This window comes from Chiloscyllium punctatum, chromosome 4 (assembly GCF_047496795.1).
Source record: "Chiloscyllium punctatum isolate Juve2018m chromosome 4, sChiPun1.3, whole genome shotgun sequence".
In the NCBI taxonomy this organism is placed as follows: Eukaryota; Metazoa; Chordata; class Chondrichthyes; order Orectolobiformes; family Hemiscylliidae; genus Chiloscyllium; species Chiloscyllium punctatum.
In genome coordinates this window covers 67478745-67498941 of record NC_092742.1, presented here as the reverse complement: position 1 = coordinate 67498941, position 20197 = coordinate 67478745, and the positions used below count along the sequence as shown (strand labels likewise).

The 20197-nt window shown below is 39.6% G+C and overlaps 1 protein-coding gene across 7 annotated transcripts in view; it reads left to right on the top strand.

The window, feature by feature from the left end:
- npas3 (neuronal PAS domain protein 3) overlaps positions 1–20197 on the top strand; it is a 1321930-nt gene that overhangs the window by 1260624 nt on the left and 41109 nt on the right. For all 7 annotated transcript variants that reach the window (XM_072568956.1, XM_072568955.1, XM_072568959.1 and 4 more), the window contains 2 exons: positions 12850–13043; positions 14483–14589. In XM_072568956.1, coding sequence (XP_072425057.1) covers positions 12850–13043; positions 14483–14589 — 301 coding nt within the window. The remainder of the gene's footprint in view (positions 1–12849; positions 13044–14482; positions 14590–20197) is intronic.

The window sequence follows — 20197 nt, the reverse complement described above, 5'->3', positions numbered from 1 at the left end:
TGCTCTATCCTTCTACTCCTACCCTCACTAGCTTGTAGCACTGGGAGTAATCCAGATATTACTACTTTTGAGGACCTCCTTTTTAAATTTCTCTATAATCTCTCTTCAGAATCTCAACCTTTTCCCTTCCTATGTCATTGGTTCCAATGTGGACAATGCCCTCTTGCTGACCCCTCTCCCTTGTGAGGATATTCTGCACCCTCTCTGAGATATCCTTGATCCTGGCACCAGGGAAGCAACGCACCATTCTGATTTTTCGCTGCTGGCCACAGAAGCGTTTGTCCGTAACTCTGACTACAGAATCCCCTTACACAATTGATCTCTTGGAACCCAATGTGCCCCTCATTGCATTAGAGCTAGTCTCAATACCAGAAACTTGGCTGTTCGTGTTACGTTCCCCTGAGAATCCATCATCCACTATATTTTCCAAAACAGCATACTTGTTTGAAATGGGTATATCCACAAAAGATTCCTGCACTTGGTGCCTACCTCTCTTATCTTTCCTGGAGTTAACCCATCTATGTGACTGTATCTGAGACTTCTCCCCCTTCCTATAACTGCCATCCATCATATACTGTTGCAAATTCCTCATTGCTTCTAACTGTCTCTCCAAACGAGCCACTCAATCTGATAAGATTTGCATCCAACAGCATTTATGGCAGATATAATCCGCAGTAAGCCTTAAACTCTCTTTAATCTCCCATATCTGACAAGAAGTACATATCACTCTACTAAAGGCCATTTTTGCTCCTTCACAATCTACAGACCCAGAAAATAACACCGTCTTATTCCTCTCCAAAACACTGCCCTGGGTTAAATTAATAGTTATGGCTTATATTTTAAGTTTAATCAAGAGACATATCTCCAAAAACATATAATCAAGAAAGCACTCACTCTACTCACTACTGCAGCCTTTCTATTGGACACACTTAAAATAATGATTAATTTACCTGATTCTGTGCTGTGAACTTCGCCCAAACAGGTTCCTCCGAGATTAGTATGAAATTCACTATTTGTTAATTTTCTCAGACGCACTCCGATGTCCAGCGATACATGAATTCAAAACAGCAAAAGCAGTAACTGTGCAGGTTCTCTCTCTCTCTCTCCTGCACTGACCTCACCATGTGCTTCCTTTGTCTGCTCTTCTCCCTTTTAAAATTGCTGTTGTTTTGACTTTTTTCCCCCAAAGTTTCAAATCAATGCAACAGCATATAAAACAGTAATTGCTTCTCCTGGAATTTGAGGAAATCACCTCCAGCACCTTTGAAGCTGTTACTTACAAGGACAAGGAAGAACCAGTGATGTGGTGTTTTTGAATTTTTGGAATGCATTTGATGAAGTTTGAAGCAGGAGATTAGCAAATAAAATTAGATCAAGTGGGTTAGATGTAATATATGAGCATGAAAAAATTAGTTAATAAATAGAAAGTAAAGTAGAGGAAGAAACAAATCATTCTCAGGAATGCAAGCTATTACCAGTGTGGTATCATATGGGTCAGTGCTAAGTCCCCAACTGTTCCCAGTTTATGTAAATAATTTGGATACAAGGTAAATTGTACATTTCCAAATTTGCTGATGATACTAAACTGGGTGGAAATGAATTGTGAAGAGGATTGAAGGAGGCTTCAAGAGGATTTAGGTTAATAGAATGAGTTAGAACACAGCAGACAGAATATAAAGTATATAAGTTTGAGGTTGTAACTTGGTAGAAAGAGTTAGAAAGGCAGATATTTCTTAAATGATGAGGGATTAGGAAATTCAGGTATCCAAAGGAATCTGTGTAGCTTTGTCCATGAGTCACTAAAAACAGCAAGCAATGAGGAATGCAAACGATATGTGTGCATTCATTTTGAAGAGATTTGAGTAGAGAAGTAATATATCTTGCTGTCATTGTGAAGAATCTTGGTGAGACCTTACCTGAAATATTGTGCACAGTGTTTGACTTATAATTTAAGGAAAGATATACTTGCCATCGAGGGGATTTCATGAAGGTTTACCAGATTACTTCTTGAGATGGTGGGACTGTCTTATGAAGAGAGATAATGTAAACTGGGTGTGTGTCCCCTAGAATTTCAAAGAAAGAGAGGTGATCTAATTTAAACTTACAAGTTCTTACAGTGTGACAGAGTCGATGTTGAACACATGTTTCCCTTGGGTGGTGACTCTCGAACCATGGGGTGTGATCTCAGGATAAGGTATAGCCCATTAAGAATGAGATCATGGTGTTAAAGCTTTGAAATTCTCTACACCAGAGGTCTGTGGGAGCTCAAGCACTGAGCAAGTTCTAGGCAAAAATAACCTGGTTTCCAGAGATGAATTATATTAAGGTAAATGGAGATATTGCGGGAAAATAGCATTGAGGAAACAATATATAATGATCTAGAATGCTGAGTTAGGTGCACTTGGTGAAATAGCATCCTTCTGTTCCTAACTAGCCGACATGGTCCTTTGAGTTGTCAGTAGCAGTCAAGTAGCACCTCATCTTCTTGCAACTTTCATTTGATGCACAGTCCGCATAATATGTGCCAACTCTATATGTTAGCATCACAGGTAGAAAGCACACCTACAGCTGCATAGATGCTGTAGTGAAGAAAATTTCAAATGATGGTGAATATTCATCCTGGCTAACTGCAATGCATGTGTTTGGACAGAAAGCAATTCATGGCCAACGTGCCATGTTTATCATACAACCGGCAAAATCAACAACAGACTATGCCTTCTTGCACTTTGTACCTTGAATGAACTCTGAACAACAAACGCATTCATTCAGAACAGACACTTCCATAAGATATCATATTGTCATTGAAGGTTAGACATTGCAATCAACTTGATTACCCCAAGAAGGCAAAGTCTGTCCAGTGTTCTCCACATCCACACTGAACACAACACCAGTTATTTATTAAAGGCATAACCGGTAACAAGGACTGCCTTGAGACCTGCTCAGCTCAGATATCTGCCTTTGACGCAAAAAACAAAGCCTGCATGATGCACAACATAAAACCAACTGCATGACCTGAAAGAAGCCAAGATATCTATGCAGACGATAAGGGTGTCCTACGTAAATAAACATTGAATCAGCTGATGTGCAGAAATCCAAACTCCCTGCGATGATGAGAATCAGTGAGCTACATATGAAAGGATCAAGATGATGTTTGACCCTACCATCACTCTGAAGTTGGTAGTTGGTGAGGTATTGGCTGATAGACAAAAGTAAACTGATCTCCTGCTGAGCTGAGCACTGAGATTTGTGATCCTGTGGGATAGACATGTCACTGTTTATGTTTGACCCTCCTCTTCAGTTTCCCATCTTCGATGAATGAGATTAAGGGCCATAATAACTTGAGTTTAAGAAGGCAACAGATTGCTTAAAAAAACAGAAAGACACCCAACAAGGATGGAATCCCAGATAAATTTGTTCAAGAATGGAAAATCCCACTGATGGCCACACCTTTTTGACAGTTGCTAGAAACTGGGCTCCATTCCACGGGAGATGGCGTAATGCAAAAATCATCACACTGACAAAAAACAAAGGCAACAGAAGGGAGAGCAATGTCAAGAATATTTCCTACAGAGGGTTGTGAACACAATCTGTTACATCACAAAACCAGCCTTCCTTCCATTAACTCTGTCTACACTTCCCACCTCCTCAGGAAAGCAGCCAACATTATGAAAGACCTCCCCCCCCCCCCACCGCCTCCCCACCCCCCACCCCTGATTATTCTCTCTTCCACCCTCTTCCATCAGGCAGAAGATACAAAAGTTTAAAAACACACCAGATTTAAGAACAGCTTCTTTCCCACTGTTATCAGATTTATTAACCAACCTCATAAAGTTGATCTTTCTCTGCAGCTTTTCTGTAGCTGTAACATTATATTTTGCATTCTGTTTTAATACCCTGAAGTATTTATGTAAGGTATGAGTTGTCTGGTTAACAATACTTTTCATTGTATCCCATGTGATAACAATAAATTAAATCAAATCAAATCATGGAAAAGGCCTTTGCTAGGTCATATTAATAGACTCAGAGTCATACAGCACAGAAATAGACCCCCTGGTTAAACCAATCCACGCTGTACATAATCCCAAACTAAACTAATCCCACCTGCCTGTTCTTGACCCATATCCCTCCAACCTTTCCTATTCATGTACTTATCCAAATGTCTTTTAAACGCTGTAATTGTACCTACATCCATCACTTCCTTAGGAAGTTCATTCCACACATGAATCACCCTCTGTGTAAAACATTTGCCCCCAGGGTCTTTTTTAAAATCACTCTCCTCTCACCTTAAAAATGTGCCCCGTAGGCTTGAAAAGACAACTACCATTATTCCTATTTATACCCCTCATTACTTTACAAACATCTATAAGGTCACCTCTCAACCTTCTACACTCAAAAATCAACTTATAAATTGAGTGCATGCAGAAGCACAATATGCCCTACACTGTATACTTTGAAGGATGTCCTCCGACATCTTCTGACTTAAGAATGAAGCAAACAGGCCCCCCCCCCCCAACACCACACTCCTGTCTTTGCAATCCCTCCCAATGTGGAAGGTGTACACTTGCATACTAGGATCAGACAGCATTCTCTACAGTTAATCAAGACTGAATGTGAAAACCAGGCATGAGGCCTTCAGGTCAGGAGACCCACTCAAATATAACAAGTCCAAATATGACCTCCACATTAAGACAGCCAAGGACCAATACCGATCCAAACTAGAGACCCAGAAAGACTTCCGGCGACTATGCGAAGGACCGAGTAATATCACAGGTTCTAAAAAGAGACAGTGCAAGATAGCAAACAATGACAGATCCCTCCCAGATCATCTCAACACCTTCTATGCTTGCTTTGAGCAGAATTTCGGTGGAGATGTAACACCTATTCCAACAAGTCCTGACGAACCTATCCCGACTGTCACTGCATCAGAGGTCAGGTCAGTTTTCCTTAGTGTGAATCCAAAGTAAGTGATGGGACCAGACAGAGTACCAGGCCGTGCACAGATCAAATGGCAGGGGTCTTCTCGGACACCTTCAACCTCTCCCTGCAGCAGGCTACTGTCCCTGCCTGTTTCAAGAGGACCAACATCATCCCTGTGCCTAAGAAGGCTCATGCAGCATGTCTCAATGACTACTGCCCAGTGACCCTAACTTCGGTGGTCATGAAGTGCTTTGAAAGGCTGGTCATGGCATTAATCAACTCCAGCCTCCCCACTACTCTTGACCCACTCCAACTTTCCTATCGGACCAACAGATCCACGTCAGATGCCATATATCACTTGCCCTTCACTCCTCCCTAGAACACCTTGATACCAAGAACAGCTACGTAAGAATCCTACTAGTTGACTACAGTTCAGCCTTCAATACCTTTATCACCTCGAGACTGATTACTAAACTCAGTGATCTCGGACTATGCCCCACACTCTGCAACTGGATCCTCAGTTTCCTGACCCACAGGCCACAATCAGTGAAGATTTTGGACAATATTTCATCCTTACTAACACTCAACACTGGAGCTCCCCCAGGGGTGTGTACTCAGCGCACTACTGTACTCACTGTATACCCATGCCTGCATCGCCAAAGACCAAACTAATGCCATTTACAAGTTCGCTGATGACACCACCAGTCGGTCAAATCTCAGATGGCGACAAAACAGACTACAGACGGGAGGTGGAAGACCTGGAAAAATTGTGCACTGAGAAAAACCTAGCTCTCAATGCCAACAAAACCTAGGAACTCATTATTGACTGTCAGCGGGATGTTACTCATGTCTCCCTACACATTAACAGCACAGAGGTTGAACGAATGGAGAGTGTCAAACTCCTGAGAGTGGTCACCCACAAAAAGCTTTCTTGGACTCTTCATGTGGATGCACTGGTTACAAAGGCCCAACAGTGTCTCTCCTTCCTCAGGCAGCTGAGGAAATTTGGTATGACCAACTTTTATAGGTGCACCATCGAGAGCATTCATCCTGGATGTATCACTACCTGGTATGGCAACTGTACCATTCAAGATCGGAGACAGTTACAGAGAGTGGTGAACTTGGCCCAGACAATCACAAAGGCCAATGTCCCATCTATAGAATCCATCTATTAAGCCCACTGTCAGGGAAAGGCTGCCAGCATTCTCAAAGATCCATCTCACCCTAGCATTGTTTTTCTACAACCTGGACCATCAGGGAGAAGGTACAGAAGCTTGAACACACAGACCAGCCAATTTCTAAACAGTTTCTACCCAACTGTTGTTAGAATACTGAATGGACTCACAAATTCTTAACATTTACCTGTACCTGTGTTTTTGTTTTTGCCACTGCTTACCTATTATTTACTTATCTATGCTACTAAACTCTATGATCTGCCTGTATTGCTCACAAGACAAAGCTTTCCACTGTGCCTCGGTACATGTGACAATAAATTCAATTCAAAAGCACATTATGCCATGATCAGTGAACACTGTATTGATCATGATTTCCAAGTCATGGATGTGAAAACTCAGCTAGAAGGACTTCTGGACTCTTCCCCCTATCTTGTCCCATAAATTGTTTTCCCTGACTGTAAACACCAAGGAAATTGTGGATATTGGACAACACATTTCATTACAACCCTGAGCACACTAAATAAAACTCAGCTTAAAGTAGTTCACAGATTCTGCTCCTTCATGTCAATGGTGATGGACATTCCATTATACCATTCCTTGATGCAGAAACTGATGCATTAATAGTGAAAAACAGCTCCCACCTTTGGCTGACTTACCTGTGCATGTGAGATAACATCAAGATAATCCTTGTATGGTGGTGAAGCACAGACAACTTTCAGACATCAAGAATATCTTTTGTGCATTGAGTGTAGCCTAACAGGACAAAATCACAGATATAGCTGTTCTCTCAATGACAGAATGCTCAAGTTTGTTAGCACTCATCAAACTGGGGGAACTTCATTGTCTCAAGAATGTTTGTTGGACAAGAGGTGGTCATAGCTGAGAGCTTTCTATATGAATAGTAAAATAAAAAAACAACAACATACTGAGAATATTGGAAGTTTTTGAGAAGATTTGTAGCTCAGGTTGATGCTAAGTACGTAAGTTAGCTCACTGAGCTGGAAAGTTTGTTTTCCAATGTTTCATCACCATACTAGGTAACATCATCAGTGAGAGTCTCCAGAGAGCGCTGGTGGTATGTCATGCCTCTCTATTTATAGGTCTTGGTTTTTTTTAAGGTGGGTGATGTCATTTCCAGTTTTTTTTTAAAGGGAAGGTAGATGGCATCTAAATCAATATGTTTATTGATGTGGTTCTGGTTATGCCTCTAAGAATTCTCGTGCGTGTCTTTGTTTTGCCACCAGGATATATGAACACCAACTGGCCACCAAAAGACATGACCCACTATCACTAGTTTCCATACATACAGACAAAGAAGGACACCTCTTTGACTGGGACAACATACACATCCTAGGACAGGTGAAACAAAGACATGCATGAGAATTCTTAGACACATTACATTCTAATCAGAACTCCATCAATAAACACAGCAACTTAGATCCTTTCTACCTTCTTTGAAAAAAAGAGCCGGTATTGACATCACCCACCTTAAACCAAGACCTATAAATAGAGAGGCAGGACATACTACCAGTGCTTCCCCAGAGACTCTCACTGATGATGTTACCTGTTCATGGTTCCAAAGTATCTGAAAACCTTCTTGCTCAGCGAGCTAACTTATATACTTATACTGGAAATCTAAATGGAAAACAAAATGGCGAAGGGTTCCTGGACCCAAAACATTAACTCTCATTTCTCTTCACAAATGCCAGACCTGCTCAGTTTTTTTCAATTCATGTTTTTGTTTCAGACTTTCTATATGATGTGCTAGCCAAAGCCAAATGACCAGTGAGACACCCAACAAAGTTTCAGGGATGTTTTCAATGTGTGACTTGAAGGCCCCAGCCATTTCTTGTTGCACATGGGGTCAGGAACTAGTAAAAGAGGAAGATGGTGACACCGCTTGTGCATGACCATGGCTAGAGTGGTGTGGCAACAGAGGTAAAAAAAAATAGTTCACAATAACACTTGATAGCTTGTGCACAGCATTGGAGAAAAGCCTAGTTCTCAAGGCCTGGTTTATTTGAAGTGTGCCATATGAAGATACCCCAAATGAAATGGATTTGTTTGCTGCATCTCCGCCATGTTTTGTAAATGAAAGGATGTTGATAAACACAATAATAGCTTGATTATTGATGGGTCAGTTTTATGTCAGATGTGTCAACAAAATAACATGACCTGAGTGGCTTCTGCATAATGTTTGAATGTTATAATTTGATCAGGTGCTGACAGTCGCTGCAGACTTAGAATACCTGAGTATAAGCACACAAAAGAAATTTTAGTTCAGCCATGAAATTTTTGTGGCACAGATTTATTACACTGTGTCAGATCATTTGCCATTTATACTCTAATGCTTCATAAGTATATATGGTTTCACTCTTTCATAGTGCTGCTCTCTTTAATTTCTCAGCTGACTGACTATGGTGGCCTTTATATTTTCTGTAAGCATAGTCATCCAGCTTGCATTCGAACTGCAGCTCATATACAGACAGATTATGTACTTGTTTAATCACAGATCAATCACACTACATCTACCACGCTTCAATTCACTAACCTTGCAATCTGGTGCAAGTGCAAAGTTAATTGACAATTACAAATTGCATGGAAGCTAATCACTATTTCATTGCCAAGCTTACGAAAGATAAACATGAGATTGGAAAAGTTGTATTACATCTGGGATTGTAGGAAAAGAAATTATTCTGGGTAAATTTGCAGCCATATACTTTATGAAGAAGAAATTATTTCACAGAATGGTATTAGCATTCATCGGATGCTTTCCAATCATTAAATAGAAGGATGTTCAGCATAATAGTGTTATAAACAGTGATGCCAGTCATAAAAACATACAAGTATTTAAATGTCATTTACATTATACAACTCATTTTAGTAAACCTTTTTATCAAGTATTTTTCTTAAATAAGTAACAGAACTGTACTTAACATCATTGTTAGGGAATGGCTGTGTTTTTCTGTGTGGAAGCCCAATCCCAAACAAATGCATTTTTAGAAGAATCCTCTATGCTGCATTACATCTCCGAAATATAGCCAAGGTTTGTTCACTAGAATCTGTTTCTCAAATATTTTTGTCTGAATAAATTTACATAATCAAACTTGATCTTGACAGATGCTTTCAGAAATTATGTTACCTAAGGGCCGATATTGCTTCATATCAATGACATTGGTTGCCCTACCAGAACTGGGCTTCAGAATATTTGTGGTGTAATAGTGAATAAGTTTCAAATATTTATTAGTTGTGATATATTTACCTGTTTTCCCTCAATAATCTCTGCAAAACTATATCTGAATGCAATGCCAGGCTTCCTTCAGCTTTCTATTTTCTATACAGTTGGGAACTCACAGCCATGTAACACGTAAGACCAGGAACTCATCACGGTGAAGATTTCTTCTGTGTGTTATATGTGTAGCAAAATCGTGGATGTGTTTAAAAAAACAGATTTATGATTTGGCTGCACTTGATGCACAAAGGACCACATTCTTACATGAAGAAATTGAGGTAGCAAGTTGTATCTTACCAGTTTGTGCCCTAAAATGTTTCTCTTTTATTAAAGCCAACAACTTATCTGATTTTTGAACATAATAGTGCATGATACATTCTCAACATTTTCATTGATAGATTTTCATAAGAAATACAACTTCCATTAAATTTCAGATCTAAGAATATTGTACCATTGACTCAACACTATTTTTTTTCTATAGATCTGTTTGTGATTTTAATACCTGTGGTCTCAGGTTTGACTCTCTCAAGTAAATGATTCTAAGAACTTTTTAAACTGTATATTCTTTATTCTTTTTATACAAGACACACTCCCCATTTAAACTTTATACCAATATTTATGTGTGTTTTTGATGTCACATTTTACTTCATTCAGGGTAAGCATGTAATAAAAATCATCTGTCTTTCATTTAAGAAAAATTTGTAATTAGCTCCTTAATTTTGATTAGTATCTCATTTTAGTTGAAGTGTGATACAGCTGTGTGCGAATAAGAAAAGAAAAAAACTAGTTTTGGCTGATGGCAGGTTTAAAATTGGGGAACCAATTCATTTCCCCTCACGTGGTCAAAACAAAATGCTTCAGTAATTCCATGCTGTCATTTTTTCAAATGTTTGGCACTTTCTCAAGGGTAGTGCTGATAAGTTGATGATGTTTTGATGATACAGTCAAGGCGACTAAAGGATTTTTTCCCTTTTGTGCAAAGGTGCTGGTGGAGCACTGAGGTGATGCCACAGTGCACCACAAGCATTGTTCAACCACAATTTTGACATTGACTCAAAGAAAAAAATACATTCTGGGTTTGACATTTTTAAAAAATGGCCCTGAGGCATATACTTGAACACATGTGAGATAAAATAAGATTATCCTGCATAAATGCTTACACAAGTATTTCACTCAGGGGTTCATATCAAAGAGATTTCTTTACTAGTTTATACCTGCCTTGTAACTGGATCTCAATTTGATCTTATTTAATACACTGTTATATGTTTTCCTGAGAATTCCTAGGAGTTGATCATTCAAATTTCTTATGTATTTCTCTTCAATATTCACTCTGAGGATGATATTGTGTGCCAAACCATGAATTATAAAAATCGATCTCCTTGTATGTAGGCTTGCATTAAAGTGAGATTTTTTTCCTACTATTTATTGTCTCAGTAGGGTTCCTAGTGTCAGTTTATATTTAGCTGCTTGGTCATATTAAAGTTTTTTGACAACTTGTGATGTTTTTGCCAAGGGCAGTCTTGAAGCAATGCATACGAAACTGCTCTGTGAAAATGACTTCAAAAAATATTCTGAGACAATTCTACATGGAATTTTAATTTCAAATCATTTTTTGACATGTTGATTTTCAAAGACAAAAGTTAGAGATGGAATACAATTTACAGGCTCAGTGTGAGTTTGAAATGATTTCAGCTAGTTTGCCAATGTTGAACTTTATAAAATCTGGCTCTTAGCTATTCCGGAGTCAATGCACCACTTTCTTTTCACAGAGTAATCACAATCAATCTCATGGAAAGATATGTTTTTCTAGTAGTGCACTTAGTCCATGTTTTTTTTTTCTGATGCAGCCTCTTCACAATGACTGAGAATAGTGTCCTCAAAATCTGTACAAGAGTGGTTGATGAGATTTTGTAGAGCCTCTTAGAATGGTCTCTGTACAGAACTACACTTGAAGCAGAGCACTCAAGAAATTGCAATAATACTGACGATGATATCACTTCAGTGAATGACTGTTTGTAATGAGTGCGTGAAGACTTCAAGAAAACTCTGCCTTCCCCAAATTAAGTTTACAAAACAAAATATCAGAGAGCTCTTAACTGTCAGACTTTTCCATAAGAGTCTCAAGTTAGCAGTTAACATTTCTCTTTCCCTTAAAAACCCCACGACGTGTGTAGGAATAAACCCAGCCTGCATGAATAAAGGCAATAACTAACAGCCAATAGAAGGTGCATGCAACAAGTATAATACTGAAGTCATCTCAGCTCCAGACTATTGATACAAAAATTTCCAGGGAACTGGACTAGACCCAACCATCTTCGAGCCTATTTGGTCTGATGATTCATGGCAACTTTACCTTTTATCTGCCAGTCAACAGAAACTAGGCAACAAATAAAGCATCCATCCATCAGATGCCATCCTTCAATTATTGTGGTCCATTTACTCAAAGTTACCTATCTACCATCAACAACTTAGTCATTAAGTACAGCAACCAGTCTGAAGAGTTTATGCTCGAAACGTCGACTGTCCTGCTCCTTAGATGCTGCCTGATCAGCTGTCTTTTCCAGCACCACACTCTTCAACTTTGATCCCTAGGATCTGCAGTCCTCACTTTCTCCTCCCTGAAAGCAATTACAGCCAATCAACAGCCACTGAACCACAAAGATATATCAGCCAAGAACCAACATATAGGTGGTGTTCAGGACAGAGCAGATGGCCCTAAACTGTTCCCTCTCCAGGGTCTGTACTCTGCCATTGGAAGGCTTGCATGTTACTGTGTCCTTTAGCTTACTGATAGTAATATAAAACTCTACTGGGTTCACTCAAGACAAAAAAACATCAGAAGATGAGGCCAGACTGAAGCTAATCCATCAACTAGTCTTTTTGGTGGGAGAATGAGTATCAAATAACTTTTTGTATCAAAAACATTTTTTCGTGGAAATAACTCACAGTTGAGATGCATTTCTTCCAGAATTGTAACAGAAAGAAAGATTAGATGCAAGAGACTTGGGTGCCACTTCAGATTATTCCTCTGTGTTAAGCTGTGTTAGTTTTGACCTTGTGTTAGGTATTACTTTACAACAAACATCCAATGGTGCATAATTATAAACAAGTTCCCGTGGTCTGCTGTTACCATGCCCTCACTAAGCACAAATGTATTTATTTCAGTCTTTCCCATAAGGTTCCTCAATCCATTTGTTGAAAATATATGAATTGTCATAAAACTGTTAAACACTAACAAACAGTACATTCGTGCTTTCTAAAATCCAATATTTAACTATTTTCCCTTTTGTTGCAATTATTCAACTGAGGCATTTTGTACCCTCTTTTTTTTTCTCTCAATATTACCTTTCCATATCTGGAATCGTACCACATTGTGCTTTTGTTGTAAGTAATTCAAAAATACAAGGGGAAGAGAAACAATCTCATTGTATTCAACAAGTATTACATTCAAAGTGGTCAGTTTTCAGAAGATGAGCTGGCTGACGGCTAACATTTACACTTTGTAATATCATTACTGTGTTTCAGGTCATTCATATAACTGGACGGTTACGGTTGAGAGTATCTCTTTCACATGGACGTGTGCTGCCTACTCAAATTATAGGTCTAGTCGTTGTGGCTCATGCTTTGCCACCTCCCACTATTAATGAAGTCAGGATTGACTGCCAAATGTTTGTCACCAGAGTAAATATGGACCTCAATATTGTTTACTGTGAAAATCGGTAAGCAATCTTACCTTTCATTTCTCTGAATTTCATGTTTCTTTATCTTTTAAATAAGGATCTGCAATTCCTTTTACTCATTTTTTTTTTACTTGATGATTCAATCCAAGCCATACAAGTGTACAGATGACAAACAGTCCATGTCATTCATGATTGGCTGCCTAACCTATGCAACAGCTGACTGGTGGCAGTGCATGTAATGTTTTCCGCTCAGTACTGCAAACGTTGCCTGACTGACCTCCACTTGGTGCCTCTATTCATAGCTGAGCTCAAATAAGAAGAATGAGGGATTAATCCAATTATTTTATGCCCATATCAGTGTTTTAATGTTTTCTTAGATTTCTTAGATTCCCTACAGTGTGGAAACAGGCCCTTCAGCCCAACTAGTCCACACCGACCCTCCAAAAAGCAACCCACCCAGACCCTTCCCCTTACATTTACCCCTGCACCTAACACTATGGGCAATTTAGCATGGTTAATTCACCTAATCTGCACATCTTTGGATTGTGGGAGGAAACCAGAGCACCCGGAGGAAACCCACGCAGATATGGGAGAATGTGCAAACTCCACACAGACAGTTGCCCGAGGTGGGAATTGAACCCAGGTCCCTGGTGCTGTGAGGCAGCAGTGCTAAACACTGAGCCACCATGCTGCCGCATGAGCCACCGTGCCGCCCGTGCTGCAGATATGGTTTGAATCCTGCTATGCCACATAGTGAAACTTCAATTCAATGAAAATCAGGGGGAAAAAAAACCTAGCTTAATGGTGACTGTATAATTATTGTGAATTGTATAAAAACCTAACTATTTTACAATCTCCTTTTAGGGAAGGAAGTCTGCTATTCTGACCATATCTGGTCTATATGTGGCTCTAGACCCACAGACCTTTAACTGCCCTGTCGGCAAATAGGGTTGGACATTAAATAGTCTTAGAGATATACAGCACTGAAACAGACCCTTTGATCCAACCAGTCCATGTCAACAAGGTATCCGAAACTAATCTAGTCTCATTTTCCAGCATTTAGTCCATATCCCTCTAAACCTTTTGTATTCATATATCCATCCAGATGACTTTTAAATGGTGTAATTGTACCGACCTCCACCACTTCCTCTGGCAGCTCATTCCATACAAGCACCACCCTCAGTGTGAAAAAGTTGCCCCTTAGATCCTTTTTAAATTTTCCCCTCTCACCCTAAACCTATGCCCCCCTGTTCTGGACTCTCCCACCCCAGGGAAAATGTTCGTGTAGCCAGTGACACTCACATAACACAAACGTTTTTTTAAAAATTGCATCCCATAGCTCCCCATATATTGTATATATTTGCATAATGGTGTGTATTTCATTTTATTATACCATATTTTCAAACCACTAATTTATTTTCTGAGGAACCATTCTATACTGTTTAATATTGATTCATTTCTGCTTCTGTATCCTGCAGGATTAGTGACTATATGGATCTAACTCCTGTAGATATTGTGGGCAAACGATGCTATTACTTCATTCATGCTGAGGATGTTGAAGGGATCAGGCACAGCCACTTGGATTGTGAGTATATAGCTAACTACAGTAGTAGACTGCAAATAAGCTTCATAGAGGGAATGTCACTTTGAGTAGAATTTCTTAGAGTAAACTGTCCTTCACAGAATGTTTGTAAAATAGATCCTTGAATGTGTTTTGGAGAAGTTCCTGTTTGCACAGGTCCACAAACATCCCTATGGAAACTCAACAAGTTTTTTTAATACTATAATAAAGCCAGTATTGTGATCAGGCATGAACAATACAATAGTTTTGAAATTGCTATGTACATTTCAGGTTGATTCCAGTGCTTTGTTTGCAGAATGTGAGAGTCGGGATTTGTGTTTAACACTCAGTATACTGAGTCCCACATTTTAATGATGCCATTGCCTCATTGTCTTTCTGCGTTTTTTCTTTGGGTCTGATACAAGCCTAGGCCACCCTTTGTAACTGTTCAACTATTTATTGTTATGCTGTACAATACAGCTGAAGGCTGAGCACTAAAGGGTCCAATTTCTTGGGAAAACACAAACACATGATTACTGAGGTCACAGGGACATCTCATCTTACCTCAAAAATGCATCTGCATACTTATTAAACCCTAAAATGACAGCTGTGGTCACAAATGCAAAGCAGAGAGCAGAGACTTATACATAGGGAGCAGACTGGATGAACTGGATGAAAACAGTATGTCAGTGCGTAAAAGCAGATTGTTCATCTCCTGAATGAAATAACGGGAGATCCAAGATATCTGAGACCCTTAAAAATAAGGGAAAGAACAGAAAATATAAAGGAGTTGTGAGAAAAGCTGTTTACAGATGGGTCTGAAAACTGCAAGAAAAAACTTACCGTATTTGTGAATAAAAGATCTTCAATTAAATCAAAAATATTACTGACGGTCAAGGGAGATAAAATTTTGAAATGGTACATTTTCTGCTATACAGTTAGGTTTTGGGTTCTTTCTCTAGCTGTCCATCACAGATATTCTCAGTAAACACACATGATTCCAGAAGTGATTAAATTCAGAGAATGGAGGGAGGAAATCTCATTTTTCCTCACTCTCTCAAAAGTACTACTAATTGTTTTAATAGTGACCCAGGAACAGGCTGCATATATCCTGTCTCAATGCTAGAATGGAGCATGATATTGAGAAATGTATTTGCAGAAACACATAAGAAGGGTATGTAGTTTAGTTTGATCTTAGAGTAAGATAAAAGGTTGGCGGCACATCAAGGGCTGAAGGGCCTGTACTGTGCTGTACTATTCTATGATCCATGATATGCATCCTGATTCTTTCATCCATCTGAAGAAATGTAAGACATGATTTTGTCACTAGCTAAAAGTTTACTGAAATATGGTGCACAAAATCCTGTTAACATGTAATGTTGCAAAGTATTAACAAGCACACACAGTACCATGCAACAATCAACTGATAATTTTAACCTGATTGACTTGTGTTTTACAGGTAAAGCAATATTCTCAGTAAGTTTTCTGTTTGCTAAAGTTTGCAATTATAAATTTTGTACTATCTGCAGGTACAGTGTTATGTGCAGACACAAACCTTTTAATCACTATCTTCATTTGTGTCTGTCACATTGCATGGAAATTAATTCTCAAGGGATGTAATCATAAATTTAGACAAATATGACACAGCCTCTGAACAGCTGTTGTTTACTAATATGGGCTGACATTGGCCAATGCAATTAGAGTTCAGTATTGCAGTATGTCATCATTTAGAGGCACCCAAAGCAAGTATGTTGATTCACAACATTTAATTGAAGCATTTCTTCACAGTTCAGATTTGTTTGCATGGGCCTCTAAGATCTATTTACTGTGTAACACATATGTGAACTGCAATAGGGGATGTTGCTAATAACTTCTATGTTTCACCAGAGAAATATTAAAATTTTGGGCTGAAATCCAGATTTCTTCTCATATTCATTTTTCAAACAGTCGTTAAATTTGCCATTTAGCAGAACAGACCACAATTTTCATTGTTATGAATTTGAGGCATATCTCCAATGAGCCATTTTAAAATTTGTTCATGAAACACGAACATCACTAGCTGGCCAGCATTTATTGTCCATCCCTGGTTGCCCTTGAGACAGTGGTGGAGAGCAGCCTTCTTGAATCACTGAAGTCCATGTGGTGTCAGTACACACACAATGCCCTTTGGAAGGGAATTCCAAGATTTTGATCCAGAAAGAATGACAGAACAGTGATATATTTCCAAGTCAGGAAGGTGAGTGGCTTGAATGGGAGTTGCTTATGGTTGTGTTCCCATTATCTGCTGCCCTTGTCTTTCTACATGAAAATGGTCATGCATTTGGAAGATTCTGTCTAAATGTCCTTGGCAAATTTCTGCAGTGCATCTTGTAGATAGTATGTACTGCTGCTACTGAGCATTGGTGGTGGTAGAGAGTGCATGCTAGTGGATGTGGTACCAATCAAATGGGCTGTTTTGTCCTGGATGGTGTCCAGCTTCTTGGGTATTGTTGGTGCTGCACCCATCCAGTCAAAGGGAGAGTATTCCATCACACTCCTGACTTGTGCCTTGTAGTTGGTGGACAGGCTTTGGAAAGTCAGGAGGTGAGTAACTCACTGCAGTGTTCCTAGCCTCTGACCTGCTGCTGTAGCCACTGTATTTATACAATGAGTCAAGTTGAGTTTCTGGTTAAGGGTAACCCCAGAATATTAATGGTGGGGTTTTCAGTGATGGTAACACCATTGAATATCAATGAGCGATGGCTAGATTGTCTCTTATTGGAGATGGTCATTGTCTGACATTTGTGTGGAATAAATATTAGTTGCCACTGGTCAGCCCAAGCCTGGATATTGTCCAGATCTTGTTGCATTAGAACATGGACTGTTTTTAGTATGTGAGGAGTTGTGAATGGTGCTAAACATCAGCAAACATCCCCATTTCTAACCTTATGATGGTGAAGGTCATTGATGAAGCAGCGGAAGATGGTTGGGCTGAGGACATTACTTGAAGGAACCCCTGCAGAAATGTCCTGGAGCTGAGATGACTGCCCTCCAACAACTACAATCATCTTCTTATGTATCAGGTATGACTCTAACCAGTGGAGTGTTTGCCCCTTGATACCCATTGATTCCCATTTTGCTATGGTTCCTCAATACCACATTTGGTCAAATGCAACCTTAATGTAAAGAGCTGTCACTGTCACCTCATTTCTGGAATTCAACTCTTCTGTCCATGTTTGAACCAAGGCTGTAACGAGGTCAGGAGCTGAGTGACCCTGGTGAACTCAAACTGGGCGTCAGTGAGCAGGTTATAGCCGAGCAGGTGCTGCTTGATAGCGTTGTTGATGATACCTTCCGGCTTTACTGATGATCGAGAGTAGATTGATGGGGCGGTAATTGGTGGAGTTGGATTTGTCCTGCTTTTTGTGATCAAGACATACCAGGTAATTTTCATACAGTAATGCATCCCTCATCCGGGCTGACTGTCTTGCTTTGGGGTCATTTATGTTGGTTCAGCAGATTTCTCTGGCAAAGGCAAAGCCTGTGTACAATGACTGCAGTTTGATCTCAAGACTATAGACACTCCTCCACGGTGCCAGTTGAAAATTATAAGAATGTTTTTAAATCATTCCAGGGCATGGCACTGGTACACACATTTCCCAGGCATAGTATTTTAGTAGCTACAATCTGATCCATTGCAATGCTGCATGCCAGAGAGGCACATGTTCTGTGTAGTCTGCACTGTTATGCCAAAATATTGGAAATATGGCTGATGGTGTCTTTTTGTGATTGAATATGATGACACTTTTGACAGAAAACCAGCATAATATTAAAGTAAGTTGAAATGCAGCAAAGAGTGCATGGACACTTTTGCTGCCCCAATCCTATTGAAGAATCAACGAGCGAGACTGGATAATTACAGCCCAGTCATACATTAGGATAACAGGATTTTCTGCCAGATGTTTAGCCTTCCACTGTGCATAGAATCTGGAAAGTCTGCTTCCCCTCAGGACCACTTACAGGATCAGAATAATACACAGACCTTGGGACAAGTGCTATTTCTCTGGGCACCACTGAAGAAAGTTTTTCTAACATGTTAATGAGCTTCAGTAACTAACTGGCAGATCCAGCTGCTTGTCATGGGACCTGGATTTGTTGTGGATCCTATTAAAGTAGCATGGTAGCAAAACCATGAATGTAATTAGCGGGAATAGAACTGGAAAACAAGCTGCTCCTTTGTAACTGTGCCAATGTAACACTCCTCCCTCACCGTGAGACCCTACCCAGAGATATAAACATCAGTGTTAACCCTCCCTAGATGGACTTTGAGGTATTTAAAAACTGGAAAAAGTGCAGAATGTGATGCAAACCTGCATTCTATATTTGCACTTTCTTTTTAACTGAAAGATCTTTAAATTAGATTCTCTGTGAAATTATAAGAGCTTAAATTGAATTTTACAGCTGCTACACAGATTTCTTTGGTGTGGGAGACTTCCTTAAGGTAAATATTTCTATCAGCCATCCTTATTTCTCTATACCCATCAACAAAGTCTTGAGCCTTTCCCTACCTTGATCACACCAACCCCAATTATCAACACCTTCCCCAGGCTGGTAGAGATTTCTTGTCCCACCATCGATTGCCAGGGCCATTTCAAAGGGTCCTTCATTGCAACTATGCCCCACTGGTCTTATCTCCTATACACTGACCAGTCTGTTAGTTTACTTGGCTGCCAGACAGGTGATGAACCCAGAAAATGCTAATGCCAACCAGCTGATAAGATTGGCAGTGCCAGGAGGGACATAAGCAAGTCTCGGGGGGGATTGTACAGTGTCAGGGCATGTGGTGAACACTGTAGGGCCCTCAGAATGAGTTGAACAGTGTAAGGTCAAAGCTGACCACTATCAGGAGGGATTGTGCCTGATGTGAGCAAGGGGTGAGCAGTATCAAGCGGGAAATTGGCAGGGTAGGGTGATTATGTTGAATATTGTTGGGCATGTGGAAGGGGTGAGCAGTTGAAGGGGTAACAGTATTGACTGGGGAAACCTAAAATTAAAGACAATTAACAAGTACATTTAAAAACTGTGATATTCGCTGAACTGAGAGCAGATCTTGCAAGGCATGTCTTCAGTTTGTGATGTGTAAAGGGCAAGTGGTATCACTGTAATTATACCTCATTACTAAACTTTACAACTCATCACTCCACTGGATTCAAGCTAGAGATGAGTCAGGTAACTCCTAAGATGTCAGTGTAAAACTGAAGGGCCATAGATCCTGCACTGATGGTGTGATCTGACCCATTATAAATATTTCTAATGTTTTCAACCTTCTGTGCTCGTTTTGACCAGCTGTCACTTCCCTTCCAGCATGAGAAGAGATGTGCTCCAGTTGACAATAATTCAAAAACAAGTCAGGGAGAATCAATAGCACAAAAATGACAAGGACTGGTAAAATAACTTAGTTTACCTTACGTTAATTGTAAACAGTGGTATTAGGCATCCACTATTTTAATCTATAAATGTGTCAGTGTATAATAAATACATAGAACATCATTGCTAAATGGCAGAGAGGGTTATGCTTATCACAAATAATTAAACATCAGAGCTTCAATTTTCAGCCATAAATGAAATTGACAGGTGATTAAGAGTTCAAACA